We start from the raw sequence: 26609 nt of genomic DNA, 5'->3' as shown, positions 1-26609 counted from the left end.
TGGTCACAAAAGGAGAGCAGTAAAAAATAATTTAAATAAATAAACTTACCTTCTTTTTTTCTTTCTTGTACATTGACAATCCCCCAGTTGTATCAACAGTTTATTACAGACTATCTCATAAAAACATTTCAACTTTTTTCCACATATAAACACCGCAAATTGGTACATTTACAAATCTTCAACCGTCCAAATTCATACAAAAAAGGAGCACTGCGATTCAAGATCAATACACAAGACGTTCTATTATTACAAGGACTGCTTGTACTGTATGTGTGTGCGTGTGTGTAAGAATCTAAAAGCATCTGTTTGTCGTAGCAAAGTCCAAATATTGCAGTCAAATGTTAGCTTTGTTCAAATAAATCATTTGGAGACATTTACAAGAGCGATATTTTGGATGTTAATCCGATTCAGGCACTGACTGGGTGATCTGATGAGTAACACTGAGAAACCACAGCAACTTACCAGTGTATGACTAATCAAAGGTTAAGTATCTACACGACAGACTGTGTTTTAGAGTCCGGTTACAGTCAGTTTGTTAACCACAGAAAAAAGAAGTTGTACCAAAAAGTCCTACTACTCCCTAAACAGTCCAACATTCACAAAGACACTCCTCCTTTTTTCTTCGCCCCCTTGATGCAAATTCAAAGTGACCCTAAATGCTCGCGCACACACATGCAAATAAATTAACATGAAAAAAGTAAACAGTTTCAAGAGAGAAATCATATTTTTGGTTTTGATTTTTAAAAGTAGAAGATGCAAAATAAATTAGCAGCTTAAATCATCATGATACATTCACATGAGTTGTTTACTACTATATTCAGTGACATAAACAAGTAGAAACGCTAATGATACACATGTTCCAGGCTGATCGTGCAGGGTGGAGAGCAAAGTTCTTCTAAATTAAATATCAGTGTGTGCAATTTCAGAAATCACAATGTGACAGAAATTGTGCAATCAAAGAAAAACCAAAGAACATCCTGTGTCCTTTCAGGGAAGTATGTCACCAACGCTTCGTTTTCTGCTTCTCTTCCATCTCCATGCAGCGGGGGTTCACAGATGACTTAAGATGCAAAAAGCTCCAACTTAAATGTGTTTTTCTCATCCCCTCACTTTGGGCCGGGGACGTGAGGTGTCGTCCCAGACCCGGGGGACTTGGGTGAGCTCTGATAGGTGCGCAGCAGCACCTTGTGCTTGGTGGCGTCCTCTGTGCGCCGGGTTTGTTGCTCCACTAGGAACTCTTTGAGGCGGCCTGATGTGAAGGTGAGGGTTTGTCTTCTTAGCTTCATCAGGTACGAGTCCTGCAGCCAGGCCTGGGAGAAGCAGTCTCGAGTGGTCGGGCGAGCCCTGAAAACACAAACAGGAGAGTTTCACTGCAATTCCACCTTAAAAAGAGCGTCAAGTGAAAACATAAAGTGTGTCTCTTACCATGGGTAGCTGCTCAACATCTTCTTGATGAAGGCAGAGGCACTTTGGGACACATTGGGGTAGAGTTTTGAGGGGTCAAACTTTGCTATAAGGATTTTGGATTCCACTTGGAGAGGGTCTTTATCTTCAAAAGGGAGGCGACCACCAAGCCTGAATGTTAAAGACACAAAAAAGTTTTCTTCAAACCTGAAATAATAAAATATAAGATACTCCTGCAGGAAATGTTAAACTTTAAATCTTACATGATGTGTGTGATGACTCCAACACTCCAAATATCTGCAGGAGGACCAACCACTTCACCTTTTATCATCTCCGGAGCTTTGATCACATTTTTACAAGATGGGATACAAGAGAAATTTAACTCACATCAACAGATAAATGATGTTTTTTGAGTCGACATGCATCTGTATCCTCACCCATGTACTCCAGCGTCCCTGCTCCTGACTCCCTTTGTTTGAGGCTGAGAGGGTTGAAGCTCTGAGCGCTGCCAAAGTCCACAATCTTGATGGCGTTCAGGTTGCTCACCATGATGTTGTCGGGCTTTAAATCCAGGTGGAGGACGCGGCGGTTGTGAAGGTATTCGACTCCCTGCAGGATCTGGACCAGGTAGCTCACAACATCGTCCTCAGAATAACGAAATCTGCAGTAATTAAAAAAAATAACTCAACTGAAAGAAATAAAAGTAAGAAAAGTCATGAGGTGACCCCTTTTTCCCTCTTCATACCGGTCTACGAGGCTGTACAGCAGCTCTTTCCCGGTGCAGTACTCGGACACTAAGACCAGGTAGCGTGGTGTGACGTAAGCTTCATGCAGGGCCATGATCTTCTCGTTGTGGAGCGACTTCAGGATCTCATACTCCTTCAGGACTCCTTGTTTGTCCTCCTGGCTGTAGGGGATGATCTTAGCCATGTAGATTTTACCCGTCATGTTCTCGCGGCACTCTCTGACGACCCCAAATCGACCCCTGCGAAAAAAAACAGCGTTTTTATCCTGCATCATGTTCAATCTTTGACATTCTTCCTGTTTCTGTCTTACCTTGCTTTCTCGTCCAGGAAAGTGTACGGTTTCTGCGGCACCCCTTGCTTCAGAGCAGTGGAGGGCGTAGCTCGCCCTGATGGCGTGCCTCTAGTCGGGGTATTAGCTCCGTCAGCGATGGGGCTCAAGCTGGAGCTCTGCAGCACTTGCGGGCTAAAGGAGACGGGGCTTGGTGCGACGCGGGCGGTGATAGTGGTGGTTTGGACGTAGGTGGGAACAGAAGCCACAGCTGGTTTGGATGGCGTTAGTGGTGGGGATACAAGAGGTGGAGGCGGGGATATGGGTGGAGTTTGGGTCATGGGTGACACCACGTTGATGGGACTTTGAGGTTTAGGGAGGACAAAGGGTGGCGGAGGTTTGACTGTTGCTGGAGGGGGATGAGTGGAGCTTGTTTTTGGAGTCTCTGCTGCAGGAGTAGGAGAGGTGGAGGTGGAAGTGATGGTGGAGACGGTGACTCTGCTTCTAGCGTAGTTCTGGGTGGGTTTGAGAGGAGGTATGGTTACTGAGGAGGTGACGACAGGTGGAGGTGGAGGTGGGGCGGTTTGGACAACGGCGATGGTGGGCGGAGCTCCTTTAGCTGTGGAGAAACAACAAAGAGTGAGAAACTGAGCTCCAACTGTTAAGTTGACGAGCTTTCTTTCAGTGTGACATCCACCTGCTGAGTCCAGGGTGACAGGGGCAGAGCTGTTGCTGTGGGGTCCCTGTCCTGCTTTGTTCACACAGCAGACTCTGAATCTCAAGCTGCCCCCTTGTGGGAGATCTGAGACGTTGTAGTAGCAGTCGACAATCCCTGTGGCTACTGTCATCCAGTGAGAATCACCTGGAAGAAAATGTTGAGGATCAGAGTTGATTGCTTGTTGTAGTTCCGTAAAATGCACACTAGAGGGCGGTGTTGTCAAAGTAATTTCTGAGTTCATTTTATCTGCTCCTTTATGACATGACTGTGATTAAAGTTGCAAAAAACCTCCAGCAGTATGAGGACAGTCTGTATTCCCTCTTGTACCGACTCATTTCCTTGCTCTAATTGCCGTCTGTGGATTAGGCGACTTATTTCTACGAGCGCCATCACACACACGGTACAAAGCTAAATATTGTCTGAGCTTGCCAAAAGGGTCGTGGGTTTAATTCTGCCTCCTGACAAAAGAAATTAAGACATCTTCACCCACCTTCTGTCTTTCTCTCCAGGTTGTAGCTGCACGGGGACTTGGTGTCCGCTGGCTTCCACAGGACGAGGGCTGTGTTGTTGTAGGTCTGAGGGACTTCAGGGGTGCCAGGGCGTTTTGGGATACCTAAAAGAAAAATCAACAACAAAAAAATGACTAGTTTGGTCACATGACCTGTCTGCAGGGTGTTATTGTAGACTCATGTCGTTGTGTAACCACTCCTGATGAAGTTTGCTCCCTTGTGTCGCCCTAAATGTCACATTTAATCTTGATGAGCTCGACATGTAGTTCATTTTCTCCAGCCCAGGGCGTCAGCGACTGTTTGTCGTTAAACCAAACCAAACTCGACACCAAAACCTGCCTCCTCCTTAATTTCAAAACACATTTCCCATTAAGCTCGTACACCAGCAGGAACAAAGAAGCCCATTTCTCGAGGCGAGATAAGTTGTCTGAAGTGTTTTTCACACCGCTCGTAGATCATCAAGAGGAGACGAATCGCTCCATTGGCTGAGATTAGTAATTCGAGAGAGTACAAAAGACGTAACAAATAAAGTTCAGGTGCAATCGATGGAACACGACAGCTGAGAAATATATTTCCTGTGAAGCCGTGATGAATCTGAGAGAATCCAAAACCCGTTTAGCTAATCTGCTGTAAAGCTAATCTGTTGACATTAATATTCATCGCAGCTGGATTAATAGTGGAGCCATTCTTTCTGAAATTGAATCATGTAAAATACATCAGGCTCTAATGATTATTACTGTGAGTCCATGAAAGAAAAGCAGCACTTCTACCCCATTTCTACTCACAAGCGATGGAGAGGGTGCAGGAGGTGGTGATGGTTGCTATGGCGTTAGTAGCGATGCACTCGTAAACTCCAGCGTCCTTCCTGCTGGACTTCATGATCATGAGGAGCTGTCTGCCGTCAGGGTGTGAGACGAGGCTGACCCGCTCCTCCACCTCCAGCGGTTTACGATCTGGAGGAGATAAAACAGTCAGTAACAAATCGACGTGTGGGGATGATAAAAGAGGAGGATTAACGTCACCTTTCATCCAGGTGATCTCAGGATGTGGACTCCCAGCAGGGAGGCAGCTCAGAGTCACAGGCTCCCCCTCCAAGAGGACGTGGTCTTTCAGCTTGATGTGGAACACCGGAGCGAAATCTGAAGCCGAGCGGATGAACTGCTGGCTCTTGGACAACCCCTCCTCTTTAGGAGCAGAGGATGAAGCCAGATCAGGCTGAGACGGCGTTTTCTCCTTCTTACTCCTCGACAACCCCCACCTGTCCCACCTCGACCGCCTGTCGCTCTCGGAGGCTTTCTCTGATTGGATGCTGGAAGTGGACTCGATGGATTCTTTGGATGCAGCAGCGCCTGTTTGTTTGGCGAGCTGGTTCTCGGGGATGCCCATTCCTTTAAGCCCACGACCCTCAGATTGGGAGTGACGATGGCGTGCAAACAGAGGCGTCCGTTTCCCTTCCGCGTCGTCCTTCCTCTCCTCAGACTGACTGCGGATCTTTGCGGAAATTCCTGCCACTTTGTTCTCAAACTTGTTCTTCATCGCCAGGACTGGAGAGTCGGAGACGTTCTTCAGCTCTTTCTGACTCCCTCTGATGTCTTTATCCTTCCTCTCCTCTGACTGCGTCCGGATTTTGGCGGAGATCCCTGCTACTTTGGACTCAAACTTACGCCTCATGGCGGACACAGACGACTCATCAGCTTTCCTCTGTTCTTTTTCCTCCAGCTGCTTCTGTGCGTTGCTCAGCTCCTTCGTGTCCAGAGACTTGCTGCGACCGATCGCCCATGAAACCCTCTTGCTGACGGCACTTTCCTTCACTTCCTGCTGCTTCTCCTCCTTTGGTTTCTCCCCCTTCTTATCGACGGATGTTGACCTCTTTGAGCGCAGGGAGAACCTCCCGATCAGACCGAGTCCTGCTTCCTTATCCTCTTCTCTTAAATCCTGAACAGATTTGGATTTCTCCTGCAGACCTCTGGACACCATCTCCAGCGGAGCCCCTCTGGGCCCCGGCCTGTAAACCTCCTCGCCCCCCTGAGAGTCTTTCCGGCTCAGCACAGGTGATTTCTCCTCTGATTTGTTTCTGGTCAGCTTTCGGAGGCCGCGGGTCAGGGAAGACTCCCTCTTTTTGAAGCGGGCTTCAAAGAGCTCCTCCGAGTCGATGTCTTTTATGTCTGTTCTGAGCACGGGCTGGCGGGGGAGGGCGGGGAGATCAGGGTTTGATGATGTGGAGAGAGGAGATCTGTCTCCTGTTGCTACTTTAGAAAACACAGCTGCGTGCTCAGGCGATGAGGGGGCGTCTTTAGACTTTACGTTGTTTGAATTTACAGATGATGCTTTATCTTTTTCTAATTTCTCCTTTTCCTTCATCTCCTCATGAATCTGTAACTCCCGATCCTCTTTCCTCTCCTCTTCCTCGTCATCCTCCTCGATCACAATGATCGGAGTAACCACAGAAGGTGATGTCCGATCTTCTGGCGCCTCCTGCTGAGTTTTGGTCCTTTCCCTCTGCAGATCTTCATCCTTCTGTTTTTGCTGTTGGTCCAATCTCCTCGACGCTGGGGGAATTAAAGAATCCAGTGATGTTTGCTCTGTCAGCGCTGACATCGACGTCGCCTCCTGGAGCTTCTTCCCTTCGATGCTCGAAGCGCCGCCTGCTGATGGGATCTCTAAGGGGGCTCCGAACCTGCGGTGCAGGGGCATGGGCTCAGAATCCCCCTGAGTGAACGAAGCGCTCTTGCGGAAAACTTTCGTCTTTGGCACGTCCTCTCCAGGAGTCTCAGAGGAGGCCGCTCTCGCGAGCGTCGAGGGGCCAGCTCTGGATTTCCTCAGATTACGATCCAGGGACCCGGTGCGCCTCTCATCCTCCATCCCGAGTGTTTCGAACAGCGGCCCTCGCAGGCCGCTCATCTTCTTGTCCACGCTGCCTCCCCTGAGCAGCCGCTGCCTCATCAGCTCCAGCTTCAGGGCGTAATCCTCCTGGCTTAGCTTAGCCGCCCCGGGGCTCGGGCTGCGGTTGGGCAGCTCCATGGAGACGGCCTTTTTCAGAGTCTTGCTGTTGGCGTCTGAATCTTTACTGGAATCTTCCTCCTCAGGGTCGATGTGGAGGAGCAGAGCTGAATCAGCGGAGCTGCCTCTCCTCATCGTCGCTCGCCTGGATTTCGTCTGTGAATCCTCCGACTCCACGCTCGATCCTTTCTTTAGAGGTGCTCGCCTTATCTTCATACTCTCGTCACTCACAGCTTCTTCTTCGTCCTCCTCTCTTTTAACCTCAGTGTTATCCTTTCTCCTGGTGCCATCAGGAGGTGCAGAGGGCCGCACAGAGACGTCCTCATCCCCTGGGATCTCATTAAGGGAGACCCTGGATCCTGAGAAGACCATGGAGAGCGGCATGGGGATGAAGGGGAGCTCGTCGACGTCGGCATCGGAGTCTGAGGATGAGGAGGGCGGAGGGGAGCCTTCTTTGAGGTGTCGGGCCACAGCGATGGAGACGTGGCTGGAGGAGTCGTTTAAGAGCTCGGGGATGGAGCGCATGACCATTTTGGATTTGTAGCTGATAAGAGAACGCTGGAAACGGAGAAAAGATTAGAAAACCAATGTGTGAAAAGATAGATTGATTTAATCTAATCATCTGTTTTGTCTAATCTTCATTTAGAAACTCCAAACTCTGACTCTCATGTGTTAATGAAATGGAAATGAGAGGCTATAATTTGCCACCAACACCTGCGTACCTGCCATCGCCTCCGAGACATCACCTGCTTCAGCATCACCGTACTGATGCTCTTGTTCGTTGGAGACTGGAGGACAAAACAAGAGGTGTTAACCTTGCTTGGGATAAAAATAAAAACCCTCTGACGCAAGAAATCCCGCCTCACCTTGAACCACGGATGGCGAAGGCACTCGACAGCGCTGGGCCTCCTAAGAGGAGAAAAACAAAGACTTTTCAGACTCTTGTGTTTGTTTTTAAATTAAAGATAATTGTTTTAGGATGCTTACAGTCTGTCCACCACCAAAAGCTTGATGACGAATCCCTTCGCTTCCTTGCAGAGGTCTGAAAACATGCTCTCCTCAAACGCCACATTGTAGTTCCTGATGTTTAAAGCGGTGGCTCTGTCGTTCTCGCCGGCGAATGGAGACACGCCGGTCAAACTGAGGAGAGAAACATTCTTCAGCGACAAAATTCAAGATGCATTTTGTACTTTTTCACATTTTTATGCTTGTGCATGAGAAGAACGTACCAGAGGTACGTGATGACGCCGACAGGCCTGTGGAAGAGTGAGATGATGAGTGAGAATCAGGAGAATTTCATGCAGATAAAGCAGCTCCTGCAGGAACAGGTGGCTCACCATATGTCTGTCGCCGTGGAGACAGGAGTTTGATTAACAATCTCAGGCGCCACATATTCTGGCGTGCCGTATTTGCAGTAGAACTGCTCTGATGCCTCCACTTTCACTGCGTTTCCAAAGTCACAAATGCGGATCTGATCGCTCCCGGGGCTCGCCATGAGGATGTTCTCAGGCTGGAGGAGGAGACAGACCAAAAAAGTGGACTTTAAGGAGGAGGAGCTGAGTGGTTTTGAGTTTCAGCAGGAAGGAGGTGTACCTTAATATCGAGGTGGGCGATGTTTTTCTCATGGAGGTAACGGAGACCTTCCAGAAGCTGCTGCACACTCCAGCGAATCTGCGAAGGAACAGAGTGAGTTGAAGAAGTTACGTAACGTTAGCGCAGTGCAGTCGGCAGGAGCAGAACAAACCTCCACTTCCTTCACTGTTGTTTTTTTGGCCATCCTCTCCAGCAGCTCCTCGTGACATCTTCGAAACAAGAGTTAAGGAAAAAAAAACACACACAAACAACAAAAGCTGCGACTTGCCTGCAGAGTCCGAGCAGTAGGTAGGAAGGTAGGTGCATGAGGGATGAATTATAAATGAGCAACACTCCCACACAGCTTCATCTCTGGCTAATTCCACTCATCGGGGATGAGTCAGAGGGGGAAGGCAAGCGCTGCTGCTTCATTCATACCTCCAGGGGTTTGCAGAAGACATTAGGATTAATGCTCTGGATCTTTAGTGTCTTTGAGATGCGTCTAAGTGCACTTTTGTTCCTCCATAACGCAGATGAGATCTGAAACTGCGCTACAGGAAAAAAGTGACTGAATCAAAGCGTCAGCGTAGGGACAGTCGGTTCTAACATTCAGGAAATCAAAGGATACAACTCTGTGATGAGGACCACCACGTTCTTCTTCTCAAAGGCGTCGTGGAAATAAAGAATCCGCTCGTTGTCCAGCTCAGAGAGGAGCTCCATCTCTCTTAGAGCTGTGGCTTTCCTCTTCCCTCGAGCGCAGATGAACTTGGCGGCGAACTCGGTTTTTCCTTTTTTCTGATTCACACGCTTCACGTAGGAGAAGGCGCCCCTGAAAGAGGCGACAGTTTGAGCTTGTATTGATAAAAACTAAAGGGATGTGTTTTCCAATCACTGGAGGAGACGAATTAACTTGGATTTTCTTCAGCTGGTTTGTGTATTTGTGTTACTGAATTCGAGGTTTCATAACAAAAAAAAAAAGCCTCGACAGTTTCCCCGTCTGCTTGTTTTCCCTCCAATTTGCCGTGAAATTCATGTCTCTGTCTGTCTCCTGGAGCCAGACCCAAACAATCATCCGTCGTCTCCGGCTGGTGACTCATCTCTCATCCCCAGGTGCAGCTTGCGTCACTCCCCTCAGCCCGACCCTCGGCGCTCTAACGGCCGTGTACTTTCTGTATGACAGGATGTCAGACAGCTGGGGTCACACACACACACTAAAACACACACACGCACACACTCACCTCCCTATCTCTTTGTGGACATCATAATAATCCGTCAAACGCCTCATTTTCCTCAGAATGGTTCCCTCGTCCTCCATTGGCTCGGCTGCTTCTTGACGCTCTGCAGGGACCAACACAGGCTTTTAAAGTGTGTGTGTGTGTGTGTGTGAGGTTGTGATTGTGTGCCAAGGAGAGTGACAGATGGTTTCACATTGTACTCTGAAAACACCTTGGCCATATGCTGTGGATTCAGAGGCGCTATGTGCAACAACAATCAGCTTTAACTGGAACGAAAGTGAGTTTTAACTCATGCAGGAGGTTTTTCTGCAGACCTGTGTGCACTGTGAGCTCCGCCTTGCAGGAGTTGGAGCCAGCCAGGTTCTTCGCAGTGCAGGTGTACACTCCAGAGTGTTCGGGGCGGGCGTTTAAGACGACGAGTGAATACTCGGGGTCATCGTACACGAACGTGAAGTGGCTGCTCTCAGCGAGGAGCACGTCATCCTGCAACACACGACAAATGATCACTCTCTGTTTCTACTAAAGCATCTTTTTAATATCTAACAGCATGTGACTCAGACCTTGTACCACAGAATATCTGGGTCTGGTTTCCCTTCGACCTCAACCGCCAAACGAGACGTCTCTCCAACGTGCACGTCCACGTCCTCCATGATGGATTCAAACTTTGGAGGCACTGCAGAGCAAACAGAAACAGAAACAGAGAGAAAATTTGTTGGACAACTTCCCCTTGTTGATGTCTGCTGCTGCCAGGAGCGAGTACTAAATTATTTGGATTCAAGCTCGTGTACTGATCCGAACTGACCCGCCATGGCGAGCTGCAGCGTGCAGAGGTCGCTGCCAAACTGGTTGCTGGCAGTGACCACCAGCTGACCGATGTCTGTGCTCTTGACTCGCTGGAGCTTCAGGGTGTGCTGGTCGTCATCGGGCATGCTCAGCTCGCATGTGCCGGGTTTGTTCGCCAACACGACGCCTCTCCTGAGGAAAACAGAGGGAGTGAGAGCCAGTCTCATGAGCGAACTCATCCTGAAGGTTTTGGATAAGCGGGTTTAAGGAGCATGAAAAGTGCACGTGTGCCTGAGTTTGGATCCTGGATTCTCCTGAGGTCGTTTGTTTTAAGTGAGCTTCCTGCACTTCAGAAGCTGACACCATGTTTAAACACAGCTCAAACATTCAGCAGCTGCTTGAGCGCGACCTCAGATGCACTTTACTCATCTTACATGTTTAGGAAAAGAGAGGCACTGACCTTTTCCAGGCTACGACTGCGTGCACGTGGTTCAGCGTGATGGTGATGCTCACAGGTTGGTTCTCAACCACATACACCACGTCAGGTTTGTCTGTGATGACCGGTGCTTTCCTTAAATAAGGTCCTAGTAGTAGAAAAGATGGAAAAAAACATTTTAAAAACAAAACAGCTTCATGGGCTCATATCTGAGCTACTTTCGAGGAGTTACCTCTGTCCAGCAGCTGGACCAGGTCCGTCGAAGGCGATGGTTTGCTCAGCGTCTTCCCAGTCGACGTCAGGACTCTGAAAGCGTAGCGGACTCCTTTGGACAGGGAGGTGAGGGTGTAGCTGGTCTCTCTGAGGTTGGAGGCCACCACAGACCACTGGATGGAGCCTAGAGGCTGCTGCTGGACCACGTAGAGCAAGGAACCAGCATCTGCAAACACAAAAGGAGGATGTGAACAAAATTAAGCGACGAGATTTGGATTCAAATGTGCGCAGAATGAACAGTCTTTTGTTTACTTTCAGGACCCTTATTGTGCACTTGTACTTTTAATTGACATATTATATACCATATGTAGAAAAAAGTAAACAAGATGTTAAAAAAATGTTATCAAAATAATGTAATATTGTAAATTTTCACACCCTAAAAAAATTAATTAATTAATTAAAAATAATAATAATAATAATTGCACGGATAAAATTTTATTTTTTTATTTTTTTAATTAATTTTTTTTATTGACACATTCAGTGTACCATTTGTAAAAAATAATTTAAAAAATTGTTTAAAAAAATGTAATGTTAATAATGTTACAATGTAAATTTTCACACTCTGAAAAAAAAATTAAAACAAACAAAAAAAAAAATTCAAACCCACCAAACGAGGAGTCGAGCCTCTTCGGCCTCTTCCAGCTGAGCGTGATGGTTTTCCCGGTGATGGCCTCAATCACAGGAGGACCATCAGGAGGATCAGGAACTATATCTGTTTGTTAAAAGGAGCACGTTATTAGAAACACTTCTCTCCTTCAACTCTAACATCATCTTTCCTCCTTCAGCTCTACCTGTGACGTATAGATGAGCGTAGCAGGCGGCTTTGCCCACTTTGTTGGAGATGACGGCCTTGTAGACGCCTCCATGAGCGTGGCAAGCGCTCCGGATCACCAAACTGTGGACATCCCTGTCTGAAGAAGACACACACCAGGTTTTTATTCACGAATCTGAAGTGGAATGAAGAATTAAAGGTGGATGTTTGGTTTCTGTGCTTACGCTGGGTCATCTTTCGCTCCTCGCTGCTCTCGATCCGCTTCCCGTTGTGGTACCAGCCGATGGTCGGGTAAGGCAGCCCCGCCACCTTACACCTCAGCACCGCCTCTTTCCCTTCAATCACTTCAGCGTCAGCTAAAGGTTTCACAAAGTCCGGCATGGTCCTCCTCTCCACTTCACCCTCCAGCATCTCCGGCTCCTCAGGGATGGACGGCATCTTCTCCAGCTTCGACCTGGAGGAGATGAAGATGCTTTAACCTCTTTAAATCTCTCAAACAGAGTTCCTGTCTTCAGATTAACACCACAGGGAGCAGATTAGCATATGAATTACATGTGAGAGGAGATGGCAGCTCGAGGTTCCTGCATGTAGAGCTCAGCGGTGCATTCAGACTTTCCATAAATGTTCTGAGCCACCGCCGTGTAGAAGCCTTCTGTGTCGCTGCTAACGTGGGCGATGACAAGCGAGTGACGACCTCCCTCCTGGAGGATGCGAACATTATCGCTCTCCTCCACTCTCGTCTCTGAAAGAGCATCATTAAGCGATCAATCCAGGCTGTTTTTTTTCTTTCTGGAGAAACACATTAAGGGATGAAAAGCTGGAGGCTCTTACCAAAGTGCATCCATGTGACTCGAGGAGGTGGTGAGCCGCTTACTTTGCAGTCGAAGCGGGCGGTGCGGCCTTCGATGACTTCCAGGATGTCCAGTTTGCGGGTGAAGAGCGGCTCCTTGGACGGGGTGACTTTTAAAGTCGCACTTGAGGTCAACTCCTCTGAGGATTACACAACACGTCTCCTAGTTAGGAATTTTTCTGACGTGTTTTCAGCTTTAAACACGAGTAAAATCATCTTAGCCTCACCTTTGGCGGTGCTTAGCTTGCAGATGTAAGTCCCACTATCATCCTCGTGCACCGAATTGAGCAGGAGGCGGCACCTACCAGAGGATGAGCATCACTTTTAAACCCTAAAAGTTTTTTTAATCCCAAAGATGTCACCAAACCCACCTCTTTCCGTCAAAATACATCTTGCAGTTGAGCAGTGCCGGCTGGATCAGCTTCCCGTTGGACATCCAGTCCACGTCCACATCTGGAGGCCCGGTCATGTGACACTCAAACATCGCAGACCCTCCTGCTCTCACCGCGACATCTTCAACCTCTCTGATGATCTTTAGCGCTAGCTGAGCTCCAGCTGGGGTTAAAATCAGAAGAACAAGAAGCTGAAATAAAAAGATGATGAACTCAGCTGATGAAAAAAGATGTCTTCACTCACCTTTGACCTCCACCCTGCTCTCCACCTGCTTGCTCCCATAATCGTTGACGATCCTGCAGACATAAACTCCTGCATCCGTCCTCTGAGCTGAGCTGATTCTCAATTCAGAGCCGCCATCTCCTGTCTCCTTCACGACAAAGCGCCCTGCTGTCTTTAACGTGACTTTGTCCTTCAGCCTGGGTTGTGAAAAAGCGGCGTCAGAAGCACTTAAAGTCAAGAGCGAGTGTGTGACGAGGAGGAAGGTGGAGATGTGTCTCACCAGTACACCATCGGCTTGGGCTGCCCTCTGATCCTCGCTGACACGATGACATCCTGACCTTCAGTGACGCTCTGGTCAGTCGGCGCCACCTGTTCACGAAAGGTTAACAAAGTGAAATGAACTTGAGAGAGCGTCCGTTTAGTTTTCCCGACTCTCCTACCTGAAACGATGGCGGCTCCGAGAAGTGGACTCTCTTGGCGGGAGCAGGCGACTCCTCCAGCTCCATCGGCTCCTCCTGAGGGCTCAGATACTCCTCGTCGGACTGGATGGGGCTGCTGACCTCTGGCTTCCCGCATTGCTTGTGAGTCGGGTCTGGAAGAAGAAGAAGAGGGGAGTCTTTTAATCTGAGGAATCAGGGCTGTGGTCGACATGGTAACAGGAGTCAGTTCTGACGAGTTTGGCAGCCAAAACGAGCAGCTGGCGACACAGAGTGCTGAGTTAGAGGTGAGTGGGCCACAGATAATGAATTAATCCCTTAATCCCTGACCCAATCACACCGCTGGATGGAGGAACATACAACACAGACATGCTCTTCTCACTTTCTGTGGCGTGAGTAGATAAAATAAAGAGAAGGGAGACGAGCAGCGGGGTGTGGAAGATAAAAGAGCGTCTCAACAAGAGAGGGATCGCCTGCTGGAGTTTGAAGAAGTCAGAGAGGTAAAATAAACACTCAAAACTGAGTCACATTTGGATTTAAAGACATATTTGTTAAACAGAAAGAAAAGCATCTTACCTAGAGTCACATCTCTGAGCTGCGTCTGCTCCTGGGGGAGTATTTACACAAACCTGCCAACTCTTACACAACTCCTGCACCCTCTGCCCCATCCTTTGTGCAAACAATAGTATCACAGGAATTTATTTATCCCTCCACGGAGAATGAAGATATTCACGAATGCATAAAGAATCCCCTTTTAAATGATTGTTTTGTGCACAAAGCCCAAGAATACGCCGTTAATCTCCTTCACCATATTGAGTTTTGGCATCATTTGAAGCTATTCAATCACTCCCGCCTTCACTTTTGGCTCGCCGTGCCAGAAAATCTCCCCGCTCGAGCAGCTACAGTGACTCACATAATCTCCCACCACATTTTCACAGCTCCAACTCCCAGCTCCGATCTGTGGAGACGGAGTAAAAGTCGGTGATTGTGGCGGTAATCTCGCATGAGGACATAAAGCAGACTGCAATTACCCCGAGAGAACAAGAGGGCGGCTAAAAATACTCCTGCAAGTCAGACTCCGCTGGCCTAATATGGCCACACAGGCCCCATGCTGCTGCTGCACACACACACAGCAAACACACACACACTCTTCCAACGTCTTTTCTGTTTACTCCTGATTCTGAAAGCTGCCGCTAAGACTCCAGGGACCTTTGTGTGACGGGGCAGGGTTCCTCGCTTCAAGAGGGAGCTCAGCGCCTTTAAGAATTAATGGGTTGCCATGGCGACAATGGCTGCAGGGAGCCACAGTCGGATGCTGAGCTCCAGCAGGCCTTTGTAGTTGTTAAGACAGAATGTCAGGCGGAGGAGGGCTGGCGGTGGATTACAGCGAGTCGACATTTTTTTTTATGAGTCTCGAGTTTATGCAACAAACTCCGAAATGTGTCACCGTGACAACAACTCTTCATCCTCAGCCTCCTCTCACCTGATTTGATGAAGAGTGTGGCGCTGCAGGACGCTCGCCCCGCTGAGTTCACGGCTGAGACGCAGTACGTCCCGGCGTTGTTCGGCCTCATGCTCTTTATCAGCAGACTGTGGCGCTCGCCGTCGGACTTCACCGCGTGGAACGCGTCGCTCCGGATCTCCACGTTGTTCTTCCTCCAGGTTACTGAGGCAGAGGAGGAAAAACAGTCACACAAACAGTGATGTGAAAAAACCTGAACGAGATGTGTAACAGATGAGGCTGCTGTTGTTTTTGTTGGAGCTGGAGAAATTCAGAAGACGAGGTTTGAAGCAGACTTTTGACCTGGATCTTCTGTCGCCGCATGAATAAATGATTGTTTGTGCTGCAGGAGGATGTTAGGACAACATATTTTTAGTTCACAAGACAAGACAAAAATGAGGTCTGAATTGTTTGTAATAAGTTAAAAAACTCTGCCAATGGAGCAAGAAAAATTTGCTTGTGTGACCTCATTTCTGACCTCAACGCAGACCTCATTTTTGTCCTTAGATAACTTGAAACAAGAAATGTTTCTGGACTGGTCAGGTAAAAAGACATTTTCTACTGAAAAAAAGACAAAAAACTTGAGAAGATTTCAGTTTTGTGCGGTGAGCAACAGATCGTACCTGTTGGAGGCGGGCTCCCGGTGATGATGCACGTCAGCAGGATTTCTGCCCCGCTAGATGCCGTAGCGTCCTGAGGAGGCCTCTCGATCCTCGGTGCCTCGGCTGGTTCGTCGTCAGCAGACTGGTATGAGTCATCAGATGATCCTCCTGTAGACAAAAGTCAGGTTTACGTTGAGTTGATGAAGTCAGCCACAGAAGTGTTTAAGTACGAATCCGACCTACCTTCCTCTGGAGACCTGGGTTGATGAGGTCGACCCTTCTTGCTTTTGCGAGCCCTCCTGGTCCGGCTCCTGTCTGGATCACACTCTGTCTCCATGGGCTCATCCTCCACCAGGATGGTCGGGATGCTCAACTTCAAGCCCGGAGACGTATGCCCTGCCTCTGCCTTCCTCCTCTTCACCAGAGGGCTGACTGAAGGGGTGGGTGACGGGGTGAGTCGAGGTGGTTTGGGTGGATACTGGGACCCTGGTTGCTTCACAGTCACCGGCGACGCTCTCTTCCCACTCGGGCTTGCAGATCTTTGGTCTGGGTCGGTCCCCAGGTCTCTAACAAGGGACGAAGATTTACGAGATGTGGCAACAAGTGTGTCTTTGTCAGCTGCTGGAGAGCTTTGTCGAGTTTCCCTGTGTGCCAGACGAGAAAACTACATCGTAAACATTCAAGTGGAGGAATTTATTCAAGTTTGACGCCAAATTTGTGACGATTACATGAAGGATTTTAGAAACACTTAAAATTCAGGAGTGAGGATGATGTTATCCAAACCTGGTGAGGCTTGTCCTTGTAGCTGTTGGCAATGGTTGCCCTGGTAACTGGTTATCTGGTGCAGTCTCCATGGTAACAGAGATTTTCCCTGTGCTTCCTCGTGATGAGATCCCCACCGGTAGATTTGGCTGTGTCATCTCCTTGGGGTCGCCTTGCTTCCTCAGATCTTTCGCTGGTTGAGAATTCTGCGCTTCCCAAGCCTTGGCGTCCTCCAGGGCTCGCTCCCGGGCCTCCAGCTTTTTCACCACTTGGGGAGGAATGGGCTCGACTTTCCCGGAGGTCTGCCTTTCTTTCTGGGACAGCTGCTCGGTGGAGAACGCCTTCTTCAAGCTGGGTTTCCCGACTAGTTTCTTGATCCTCTGCAGCTCCTCGGTGAACTTGCTCTGGTAGCTTTGGACCCTCTGGGAGTAGCTCGTCTTGTCCTCTAAAGACGAGGCCCGCTGCTTGAACGCCCCTCGCTTCTCGGCTACTCCTTGCAGGAGGCGACCCTCCTCTTTGCTGAGGCCTCCTGCTTTCTTACCGCTGTCATCCGAGTCGAAGGAGCTTCCTCGCCCTGGAAGGTCCACGCTTGCTCTTCTCTCCTCGAAAGCACGGACTTTATCGAAGATCTTTGGCGCGGTGCGAGCCATTTTTGGAGTCATGACTACGTCTGAGGGTTTGGCTTTATCCGGGTCTTGGTTTGGGGAGCTGATGCCGTTTTTGTGCGGGGTGGGAGACAGGGGAGCATGGGAAGGATCTTGCGCAGTTTGACTCCTAAAGGGGTGAGGATTGGGAGGTGCCAAGTTAGAGCTGTTCAAGAAGCAGATCAACCTCCGTTTGTGTTAGTTCCTCTTGTGTTTCCATTATCACCCGTGAGTTCTTTGTGTGTTTACGTCTGTGCTCTTTGCGACTCATTTTTCAGAGAGATCAGACAGTGTGAAATGAAATGGAGAAATAAAAAAACGCTTCTCTTAAAGTCTCAGATGAACTCATCTAACTGTGGTGAAGTGGAAGACACTCGAAAGACGGTGACAAGTGGAAATAATTGGCTTGAAAACTGCAGATTTACAACGAAGGGATAAATACTGCTGCTTTAAGTCCACGTACAAAAACATCATGCCTGAAAACAACCTGCGAATCACATGTTGGTTAATTCGTGGGAGCGTTCATGCTAACATTAGGATTGGATCAAAGCCAGCAACCCATGCATGCCACAGCAGACCTATAAAGATAAGGTGTTAATCCAAAAGTGTGCAGCTGCTCTACAAAACATGCGGCGGCTAAAAAGAGTCATCACAGTTTCCAGAAGTGCTGAATAATATATCGAACATGGCTATAAGAAATATCAAGAAGAGTGGCTTTAAGATCTGTTGTTAGACGGAAACCAAACCACGCTCACAGCATAGAAAAACAGAGTCAAAGGAAAGTGCGACATCGAAATAAAGTAACGGGAATCAAAGTGTATGAAAAGAGTAAAAAAATGATTTAGGACGTGTAACAAAAGGAGAATTTTTGCAAGTTGGGTCTATGCAGGATAAAATGTCTTGTTTTCTTTTCAATTTAGGTTTGTGGCCGGTCTTTCTTGACTTATCGCTGGATCCTTAAAGAAAGCCATGTGCTATAACGGCATGGAAAATGTTCTCCCTCTGTAGAGGCTGAACATGCTCCCGTAGTAGTCGCTGCCGACAGAAACACTTTCCTCTGACCCCTGAACAGGCCGCGCCAGGTTAGCGTGAGACGCTCGGATGAGCGGTTCCACTCCAAGGTGACGGACGGGCGGGTTCCCCTCAGAGGGAGCGCCGCCGAGGGCTTGCCTGGCTGGGTTTGTGGGGTCATAGTGGGAGCCTGGAGGGCGGGAGCCGAGCGTGCGGAGCTCACGTTCCACTACGGGGTCGTAGCCTCCAGGGAGGGTGGCTCTGCGGTCTGGAGCATCCGGGTTGTAGTCCATCATCCCTCCTCCTTCACCTGGAGGAAAAGAAGAAGAAAGTGGAGGAGATCATGTGTAAAAAGATTACTTCATCAACTGAGAGGCTGATCGATGCAGACTCTGAGCCTCTGACGTCAGACTGAAAGCAGGAACATCATTAAGCATTAAAAAACAGCACAATGGATAAAGAGTCTATCGATTCCTGCAGACAGGAAATGAAGCAGAAAGTGGAATGGCTACGTCGAGGAGCGTGCACCACTTAAAGAGATCCTCCCCCGTCGCAAATCAGGTAATGATTGACGTTTTAGTGATGAGCGGCGGAGACAGGAATGCTTTGGCAGCGAAAAGAAAGAGCAGTCAGCAGCTTCCCGTTAACGACAGAAACCTTGAAGCGGGGAATGGTGTCGGGGATATAAAACGACAGCCTTCTGCTGCGATTGCAAATGATACTGACTCAGCTGCACAATCAGAAAACAAACCAGCAGCTCTCTCTCAACACGGCTTTGCAGCGTTTTTACTTTGCTGCTGTCTCAAACCAGACGAGGGGCATCTGGAGTGACACGAAACCAAATCTCCTGCAGGAAAAAACCTCAATTTAGGAGGACAAATGATCCCGTTTGTGAACGCCGCGCTGTGGTGTTTGCAAATGATGCATCACCTCATCCCTCCCTCATTTGAGATTCTCTCCGTTTCTTTCTTCCCGTCTCCAGAGGGATGTGATGAGGCCCGCCAACACGAAAGCGTAGAAAGTGCAAACGCCGTGCAGGAGCGAGGGGAGAATCTAAAATTTCTTTGTGGCAGAGGAGAAGGGTGTCAATATTTCTGATCTATATTCAGACATCCTGTTGCCTGGTTAGGAGCGGGTGTGAGGGCACGCAGGTCCTGTGACGCTGACAACACTTCAGCAAGCGAGTAAACAGTCTCTGAGGAATTCTTCGACAGGAAAAGGCTGATTATGGAAATTCTACGCTCATAGCTCTCCTCAAAAACAGGCCCCGCCACAAAAAGTTGTCATCATGTGCTTCAGCTTCAGATTCCCCAGGTTTCCTTAAAACTAGGGCAGTGTGTCGCTCTGTTGCATCACACCAGGAGGGATTAATGCATCCTGCCATATCGGATTTTATCCAACGCACGGCGTGGGCCAAGCATCCATTAAACCCATCAATCGGCGTTGAATCATAATGTTGTGTGAGTGTTTTTGGCAGAAATGTGGTGCTGCAGTAAATCATCCACTCATAAAAAGCTGCCTCCCTCCAAACCGTCATCTTTTTCCAGCTCTGCAGCGATGAAAACATCGTTTTAAGAATCAGAAAAAAGCTAATTTTAGAAGCGTCAGCTCACCAGGGAGTCCCCTCCTCCCGGTTTTGTCCTGGTGCCTCCCGAGCCCTTCTTTGGTTTCCATCTGAGGTTCAGTGGTCTCATCCTCTGTGGTCTCAGAGTCTAGAGCAAACAGAGCAAACACACAGGTGAGAGGAGGAGAGGAGGAAAATGACATTTCACATTTGCTTAGAGACGTGGAGTGTGATGGGTCTGTGAAAGGAGCAGCAGAGAGCCCCCAGAGTGAAATAAATGGGTTGAAGCTGGAGCGTGACATGGAGCCAGCTGTGTCGGGGTATACATGAAGAGGAGGAGGAGGAGGAGGAGATAGATGATGGCTCCTCTGCTGAAGGATGTTTGACTTTAGAAACAAAGAGCAGGCTGAACCTGGACACTTGTGGTTTTATATTCTGTAAATATGACCCGTATGAGCTGCTAAAATCATTACTCACACTCTCCAGAAGAAGAGTGCCTCTTCACTTGAGCACATTTACAAACTAATTTAGTTTAGGGAAGGTGGAGAGTGCACTATCGCTTCAGAAAAACAGCTGAAGGAAGTCACTTTGGGGTGATTTCTGTGCATTTATGGGCTGACTTTGTTCTTTTTGATCATACACTTGGAGAGAAATTACTGAAACAGGGGGTGATTTCTTTTCCTTGTTGGGATTAATTTCTAGGATACGACTGAAAGAGAATCCAAATTTTCTAGTTAATTTTTCTTCTTCCATTGGCTGATGTTTTTTACTTGTTACAAGAAATTCAGACCTCATTTTTGTCTTTAAATAACTTGAAACAAGACATTTTTCTGGACTGGTATGTTAAATGTGGCTCATATCAAGTATAATCAGACAGTTTTTACTTAAAATAAGAGAAAAACACTTGATAAGATTTTAGTTTTTTGCAGAGTACAGAACAATAAATGATGATATCAGTGTGAAAGTTGTGTATGGTCCCTAGATATAAACTGGAAATATAATAACAGGAAGTGAGAGTCAAGCCATAAAAATGTTTTTTTTTTTTTTTTTTTTTTTTTTTTTACAAATTGTTGAAATTTCTATTTTTATATATTTTAATTAATCTTTAAAATTTCAAAAATTTTCTCTTTTTTTCCTTTTTTTTTCTTAATTTTTGCAAATTTATTAGATTTTAAATTTTTGGTAATCAGCCCTAATTACAATTTATTATCATCCCAAATCGAAGGATCAACCTGAGTTGGGAGCTTTCTTCTAGGTCTTAATTAGCATAAACCCTGTTTTTGTTTTTTTGTTTTTGTTTTTACAAATTGTTGACATTTTCATATCTTTTTTCCATATTTTATAAAAGTTTTAAAATTTCAAACATTTTCTTTCTTTTTTTTTTTTACAATTTTTTTGCCATTTTTTTTTTAATTTTTGCAAATTTATTAGATTTCAACTTTTTTGAAACATTTGCAGAATTCCAAAATTCCCAAAATATTTGCAAATTTTGAAATTACAATTTCAAGACATGTACTAAGTGCTTTGATGGCCCCACTGAAAATCCTGTGGCCAACATCAAAGAAGTAGAGCTTAATATTCATAAAATCTTACCTCAAGATTTAGAATCTTCACTTCCTATTGAGAAATCTTAGCAAATATCTTGAAATCTTTGCTTGAGATTTATAAAGCTTTGATAAAAAAGACATTTTTCTGGACTGATAAGTTAAAGTGGCTCAAATCAAGTATTACAAGACAGTTTTCACTTAAAATAAGAGAAAAACACTTGATAAGATTTTAGTTTTTTGCAGACTGTTGTGTGAGAGTTGTGTATGGTCCCTTTAAGAACAGATATGAACTGGAAACACGATGACAGGAAGTGAAAGTCAAGCCATAAAGATGTGAATAAAAAGGCAGAAAACAACAGAGATGAGAAAGTGATTTAATAAAAGAAGAGGGAAACATGTAAATGAGGAAACTTAAACGTTGTGGAGGAATAAAGAGGAGGACAGAAGCAGCACAGATGGAGATCAACACCCTGAGACCACGCTCACATTACACCAGCAGGATGAACAGTGATGAAAGTGAAAAAAAAGAAGGAGAAAGAACAAGAGATGAATCGAGACAGGCAGGTTTTACCATAGCTTTGCTTTCGGCAGGAGCGGAAAACTTCGCTTCCATAGTGGCAGCAAGAGAGGGCAGACGGGAGAGCACCGTTACTATGGAAACCAGCATCTCGCTCACCCACACGACCAATCCTCTTCGTACCCATTAAGAGTCTAAAATCGCCAGCCGAGCTGCTGGGCGGCTGACGGATTATGTTTACTGGTTAGAGAGCTCGGGAAGGAGGAAGAGGAGGAGGAGGAGGAGGAGGAGGAGGGCTAAGACAACCACTAAACAGGTTGCACCTCATTGCGCCTCACATCAAGTCAGATCCTGATTAGATAATTCCAGAAGGTCTGCCTAATGATAAAAAAGCCAGTGAACAATCAGCATTAGCTCATTACAGCGGCAGCAGCAGCAGCGGCGGCGGCAGCGTGGTGTGGGGATGTAGATCCACCCGTCTGAATCTGATTAACGCACCAGGCGGAGAAATCAACTTACAAATGTAATTATGAAGGGATACGTTACAGCGAGCAGCTTTATGTGATTAGTTTGGCTCTGGAATAACGCCGTACATCCACGTTATTCACTCAGGATTTTACGCAACGCTCTGATTATACAAATATTGCTTTGTGGGGGTGGATGTACAACAATAAAACCCACTCTGAGTGTAAGCAGGCAAGCAGTAAAAACACAGAGAGCATTACAAACACTTTCATATGTACAGGAGATATTACAGGATAAATCAAAGAGGAGCACATGCCGTACACAAGAGCAGAAGGAAAGGAAATCAAATCAGAAAGCCACAGTCGATTTAGCGTCTTAGCAGGAAAAAATTACAACAGAGAGGAGAGGAATGGAGGGGAGAGCTCATACTGACAACACACCATGGGTGAATCGGCCAAATGTCCGTGTGGAGTGCCCAGTTCTCTGCAAGAAGATAGAGTGAGATGCATTATTCATCAGCGAGGACAGCCAGAGATTTTGTTTCAGACAAAACACCAGAGTGCAAACGCTTGGATCCAGGAGGATGCGCCTGACGCTTCTGCAGGAAACGAGATCAGTTGTACGATCGTTTCTGCTCTAATTTGCAAGATAGTGGCAGGGAATGACGCTTGAGCAAAGATCAGAAAACAGAGGTGGAATTTTAAAGCTGGATTTCTGACTTTTAGAAATTTAGATTATTACAAGCAGGGATGCACCATATATCGGTATCAATAACGATATCAGCCGATATTTACTCATTAGCTGCTGGCATTTTCAGAGCATTTTGAACTATCTTTCAAGACCAAAATTTGTTTCCTATGACGATGTTAACACCAAAACTACAGAAGAGTGGCGATTTCTTTTAAGTTTCTTCCTGTTTTTGATCCGAAAAACAGACAAAACAAACTTTTTTTGACCATGTTTATCCCCGGCTCTCTATCCTTTGAGCCTTCTTCATGGTTGTTTTTTCTTAAAATTGCACCACTCTCTCTCTGAACTACCTCAAAACATCATCTTAGATTGTTTTTTGTTTTTTTTACCACTATCAATATGGGTAAGTATGAGTGGATATCAACAAATATCGGTAAATATGAACAAATATCTGTAAATATCAGCAAATATCGGTAAATATGAGGAGATATCGGTAAATATCTGTAGGTATCAGTAGATATCCGTAAATATTGGTAAATATCATTAGATATCCGTAAAGAATGGTAAATATTGGTAAATATCAGCAAATATCAGTAAACAACAGTAGATATCGGTAAATATCAGGAGACGTCCGTAAATATTGGTAAATATCAGCAAATACTGGTAAATATCATTAGATATCCGTAAATATCATCAAATATCAGTAAATAACAGGAGATATCGGCATATATCAGCAAATATCGGTAAATATTAGCAAATATCTGTAAATATCAGTAAAAATCAGTAGATATCAGTAAATATCGGTAAATATCAGTAAAAATCAGTAGATATCAGTAAATATTGGTAAATATCAGTGATCTGACCTCTCTGAACTACCTCGTAACATTATCTCAGATTATTATTATTATTTTTTACCAATTTCAATATCAGTAAATCTCGATAAATCTCAGTAAATATCAGCAAATATTGGTAAGGATTAGCAAATATTGGTTAATATCCGCAAATATCTGTAAACATTGGTAAAAACCAGTAGATATCGGTAAATAATAGTAAATATCAGTGATTTGAAATCTCTGAGCTACATTGTAACATCATCTCAGATTTTCTTTTTTTAAACAAATTTTATCATTGGTAAAAATCGGCAAATATTGGTAAATACCAGCAAATATCAGTAAATATCGGCAAGTATCGGTTATTATCGGTAAATATCGGTGTAAATCGGTAAATATTGGTAAATATCAGTAGATATCGGTAAATATCAGTTATCAGCCATAACAACAATATTAATATTGGTATTAGCTGAAATTTTTATACCCGCACATCCTGAATTACAAGATGTGATAATCCCTACTTTAAGGATCCACTTGAGTTGGGAGCTAAATTAGCATTAAAGCTGGTAACTGGAAACTGAAGGTCAAACTGCTGTGTCACAAGATCTACATAAAGGAAGGAGCATCATGCATGTGGTTTTTGTTGTTTATAGAAAAAAACCCATGTAACTTTTATTCTCACCCATGTGCAGATTACTTTTCAAGCTTTTTGATTTTCTTTTGGGGGGAAAAATGGTAGAACCCAAGCCCATAAGTCTAACATTTGGAGCTAGTTTGAGTTTTCTCACTGCTGATGAAGCAGTTGGTCGTTGGTGAAACTGCTTCTTGGACAATCTGTCAATCAGCACCAAGGAGAGCTCCTCAGAATGACTCACAGCTTTGCAGTCGATGGGAGAGGAACAAAAAAAAAAAAAAGCCAAAGTAGTCGAAGTGCGAAGTCAAATGACTCACTTCACACTCATTTTCCCCCCACGTTCTCTGCTCACTCCCCATTGGTCGGCGCGTTTTGTGTCGGGCGGTTTGATTAACTGTTGCCTGGTGGTAACTGCTGTTTGACACACTACGCTGGAAGCTTCCATCGCTGTCGTGATCTCCATTGTTGTGGCCTCCAGGCAATCATATCAATGAGAGCCAGCCACAAACGAAATCCTTTCTCTGCGTTTGGCACTTGCTTTAAAAATTCTTGGCGTATAATCCCAATCCTTACTGTGTTATTCTGCTGCTGCTCCAGGCAGGAGACGATAAATGAAAGCTTTCTGGTGCTGATGTTGGATTCAGAGTGAAAAGGCAGCATTAGAAATCAGGTTTATCCAGATCTTTGCTCACTTCGTCGCCCCTGAGCCTGGCTGCCCTGATTCTCATGTCTCCACGGAGCGTAGCCTACTGACACACTTTCCATCTGCTCCCATTTCTCACAGAATGACTTATTATTCCACAAAACTGTCTCAGCTGCATGTCAGGGTATAAATTCAACATGAATCTGACAAATGCACGGCAGGAATTTGGCTTTTTTTGTGCTTGAAGGAAAGTTTTCTACGCCTGCTTCTTAGATTTTCTGATAAGAAGCATCCTTCCTCTTCCTGCAGCTTCAACCTTCAAAACATCCCTAAAATACTTTTTTTGCAGCTGTTACCCATCTTATTGTGAGGTAAAGGGTGTGGCATCAAAATTAAATTCTTGTCTCATGATAAACAACATGCACACAGAGTGAAAACATCATAACAAATGTGTTTTTTTGGTGCAAACTCACCTGAAATCTCTTCTTGGACCAGATTTTCTTCATCCCGTCTTGAGTGCTGCTTCCTGTCAGCCTTGCAAGATTACCTGTGGCATTAGCTCACAAAAACCTCCCCGCAAAAACCAGCTCAGGGTGTGGCTTCAACAAGACGAAGATTTGGAGAAAAATTCAGGATTCAGCGCAGGATTCAGCAGTTTTTTTTCCCCCCGGTGTGCGTGGGTGTGTTTACTCTCCGGTCTGGCAGGAAGACGGAGAGAAGGAGAGGATGCAAATGAGCCGGAGCCAGGTGTCTTTGTGTCTCAGCGTGCATCCGCTGATGTGAAAAGCGTCCCTCTCTGACGTCGGCACCGCCTTTTTTTTTTTTGAGGAAGGGGGGGATGATTCTCAGCTGGTTTCGTCTGACTCCCCTTCTACCCTCCGCCACCTCTCTGCCCGCTCTGCCTCGATGGAGAGCGCACTCAGAGCTGGAGAGAGGGTGGGGGTTGGAAGTGTGAGCAGAAGGGGCGTGTTGGTCCTGATTGCAGAGATGAGAGCAGAGAGGAGGAGGAGGAGGAGGAGGAAAAATGAGGCAGAAAACAACCAGCTCCAAAAGAGTGAGTTGGTCTCTTTCTTGAGAGAGTGGAGGGGAAATTATTCACGTGGGAGGGGAAGCAGAAAGATGATGAAGAGGGGATAAGATGGCAACACATTAAAGAAACATGAAACACAGCCCTGATGAATACAACCAAAAACAAATCCTCTACTTCTCCATCTCTCCTTTGTTTCCTCCTCCAAGAAAGCAAGCAGCCTCCAGCAAACCCATCAAATATTCATCTCTGCTCCGTGTTTGTGAGCTTTAACCAGTGATAGGGTCAAGGTGAGCGGCGCCTGGAGCGCAGAGGGCGGCGAAACACATTCCCCGAGTGGATTACAGAATGATTCATGGAGCTGATTTCAGGGGAGCTGCTGCACCTCATGTTTTCAGTTAGATTAACCATCAAACCACAGCCGAGTGTAATATCCTGTGTTTACATCTTTCTGAACCACTCTGCATGAAAACCTGAGACCTGTCCCCTGTAAACCCAATGCTCCACGATGTGTTATTGTTCAGCAAAACCTGCAAAGAATTAGTAACTGCTTC

General features: G+C 46.3%; 1 protein-coding gene across 1 annotated transcript; it reads right to left on the bottom strand.

The window, feature by feature from the left end:
* Positions 1-89: 89 nt before the first annotated feature.
* spega (striated muscle enriched protein kinase a) lies at positions 90-25943 on the bottom strand. Its single transcript, XM_074664939.1, has 43 exons — positions 25502-25943; positions 22672-22714; positions 21821-22144; positions 19752-19850; positions 18298-18448; positions 16505-17257; positions 15965-16365; positions 15743-15889; positions 15102-15284; positions 13622-13773; positions 13462-13550; positions 13203-13378; positions 12938-13121; positions 12794-12867; positions 12548-12706; positions 12269-12458; positions 11941-12170; positions 11736-11855; positions 11552-11656; positions 10904-11110; positions 10696-10819; positions 10255-10427; positions 10013-10125; positions 9767-9935; positions 9456-9555; positions 8846-9046; positions 8390-8447; positions 8239-8316; positions 7983-8155; positions 7875-7901; positions 7633-7785; positions 7512-7554; positions 7368-7433; positions 4668-7203; positions 4431-4598; positions 3627-3749; positions 3116-3280; positions 2461-3037; positions 2150-2389; positions 1842-2065; positions 1668-1743; positions 1426-1575; positions 90-1344 (listed from the first exon to the last, which is right to left on the bottom strand). Exons 3-43 carry the CDS (start codon positions 21951-21953, stop codon positions 1107-1109), a joined length of 9528 nt encoding a protein of 3175 aa, XP_074521040.1. The 5' UTR covers positions 21954-22144; positions 22672-22714; positions 25502-25943; the 3' UTR covers positions 90-1106.
* Positions 25944-26609: the final 666 nt, after the last annotated feature.

Source organism: Halichoeres trimaculatus, unplaced genomic scaffold (genome assembly GCF_033239565.1).
Source record: "Halichoeres trimaculatus isolate MK-OKI-2021-1 unplaced genomic scaffold, fHalTri1.1 fHalTri1_scaffold_24, whole genome shotgun sequence".
Lineage (NCBI taxonomy): Eukaryota > Metazoa > Chordata > Actinopteri > Labriformes > Labridae > Halichoeres > Halichoeres trimaculatus.
The sequence above is the reverse complement of the archived record's forward strand: the minus strand, read 5'-3'. Positions and strand labels throughout refer to the sequence as shown.

Bases quoted from the DNA above. Each gene is read 5' to 3' on its own strand.
- spega (XM_074664939.1), bottom strand. From the start codon at position 21,953: ATGGGTACGAAGAGGATTGGTCGTGTGGGTGAGCGAGATGCTGGTTTC. The intron at 11,657-11,735 runs GTAGAGCTGAAG...TTTAACAAACAG, and splicing joins CGCTCATCTATACGTCACAG to ATATAGTTCCTGATCCTCCT. The intron at 9,047-9,455 runs GTGAGTGTGTGC...CGCCTCTTTCAG, and splicing joins GTCCACAAAGAGATAGGGAG to GGGCGCCTTCTCCTACGTGA.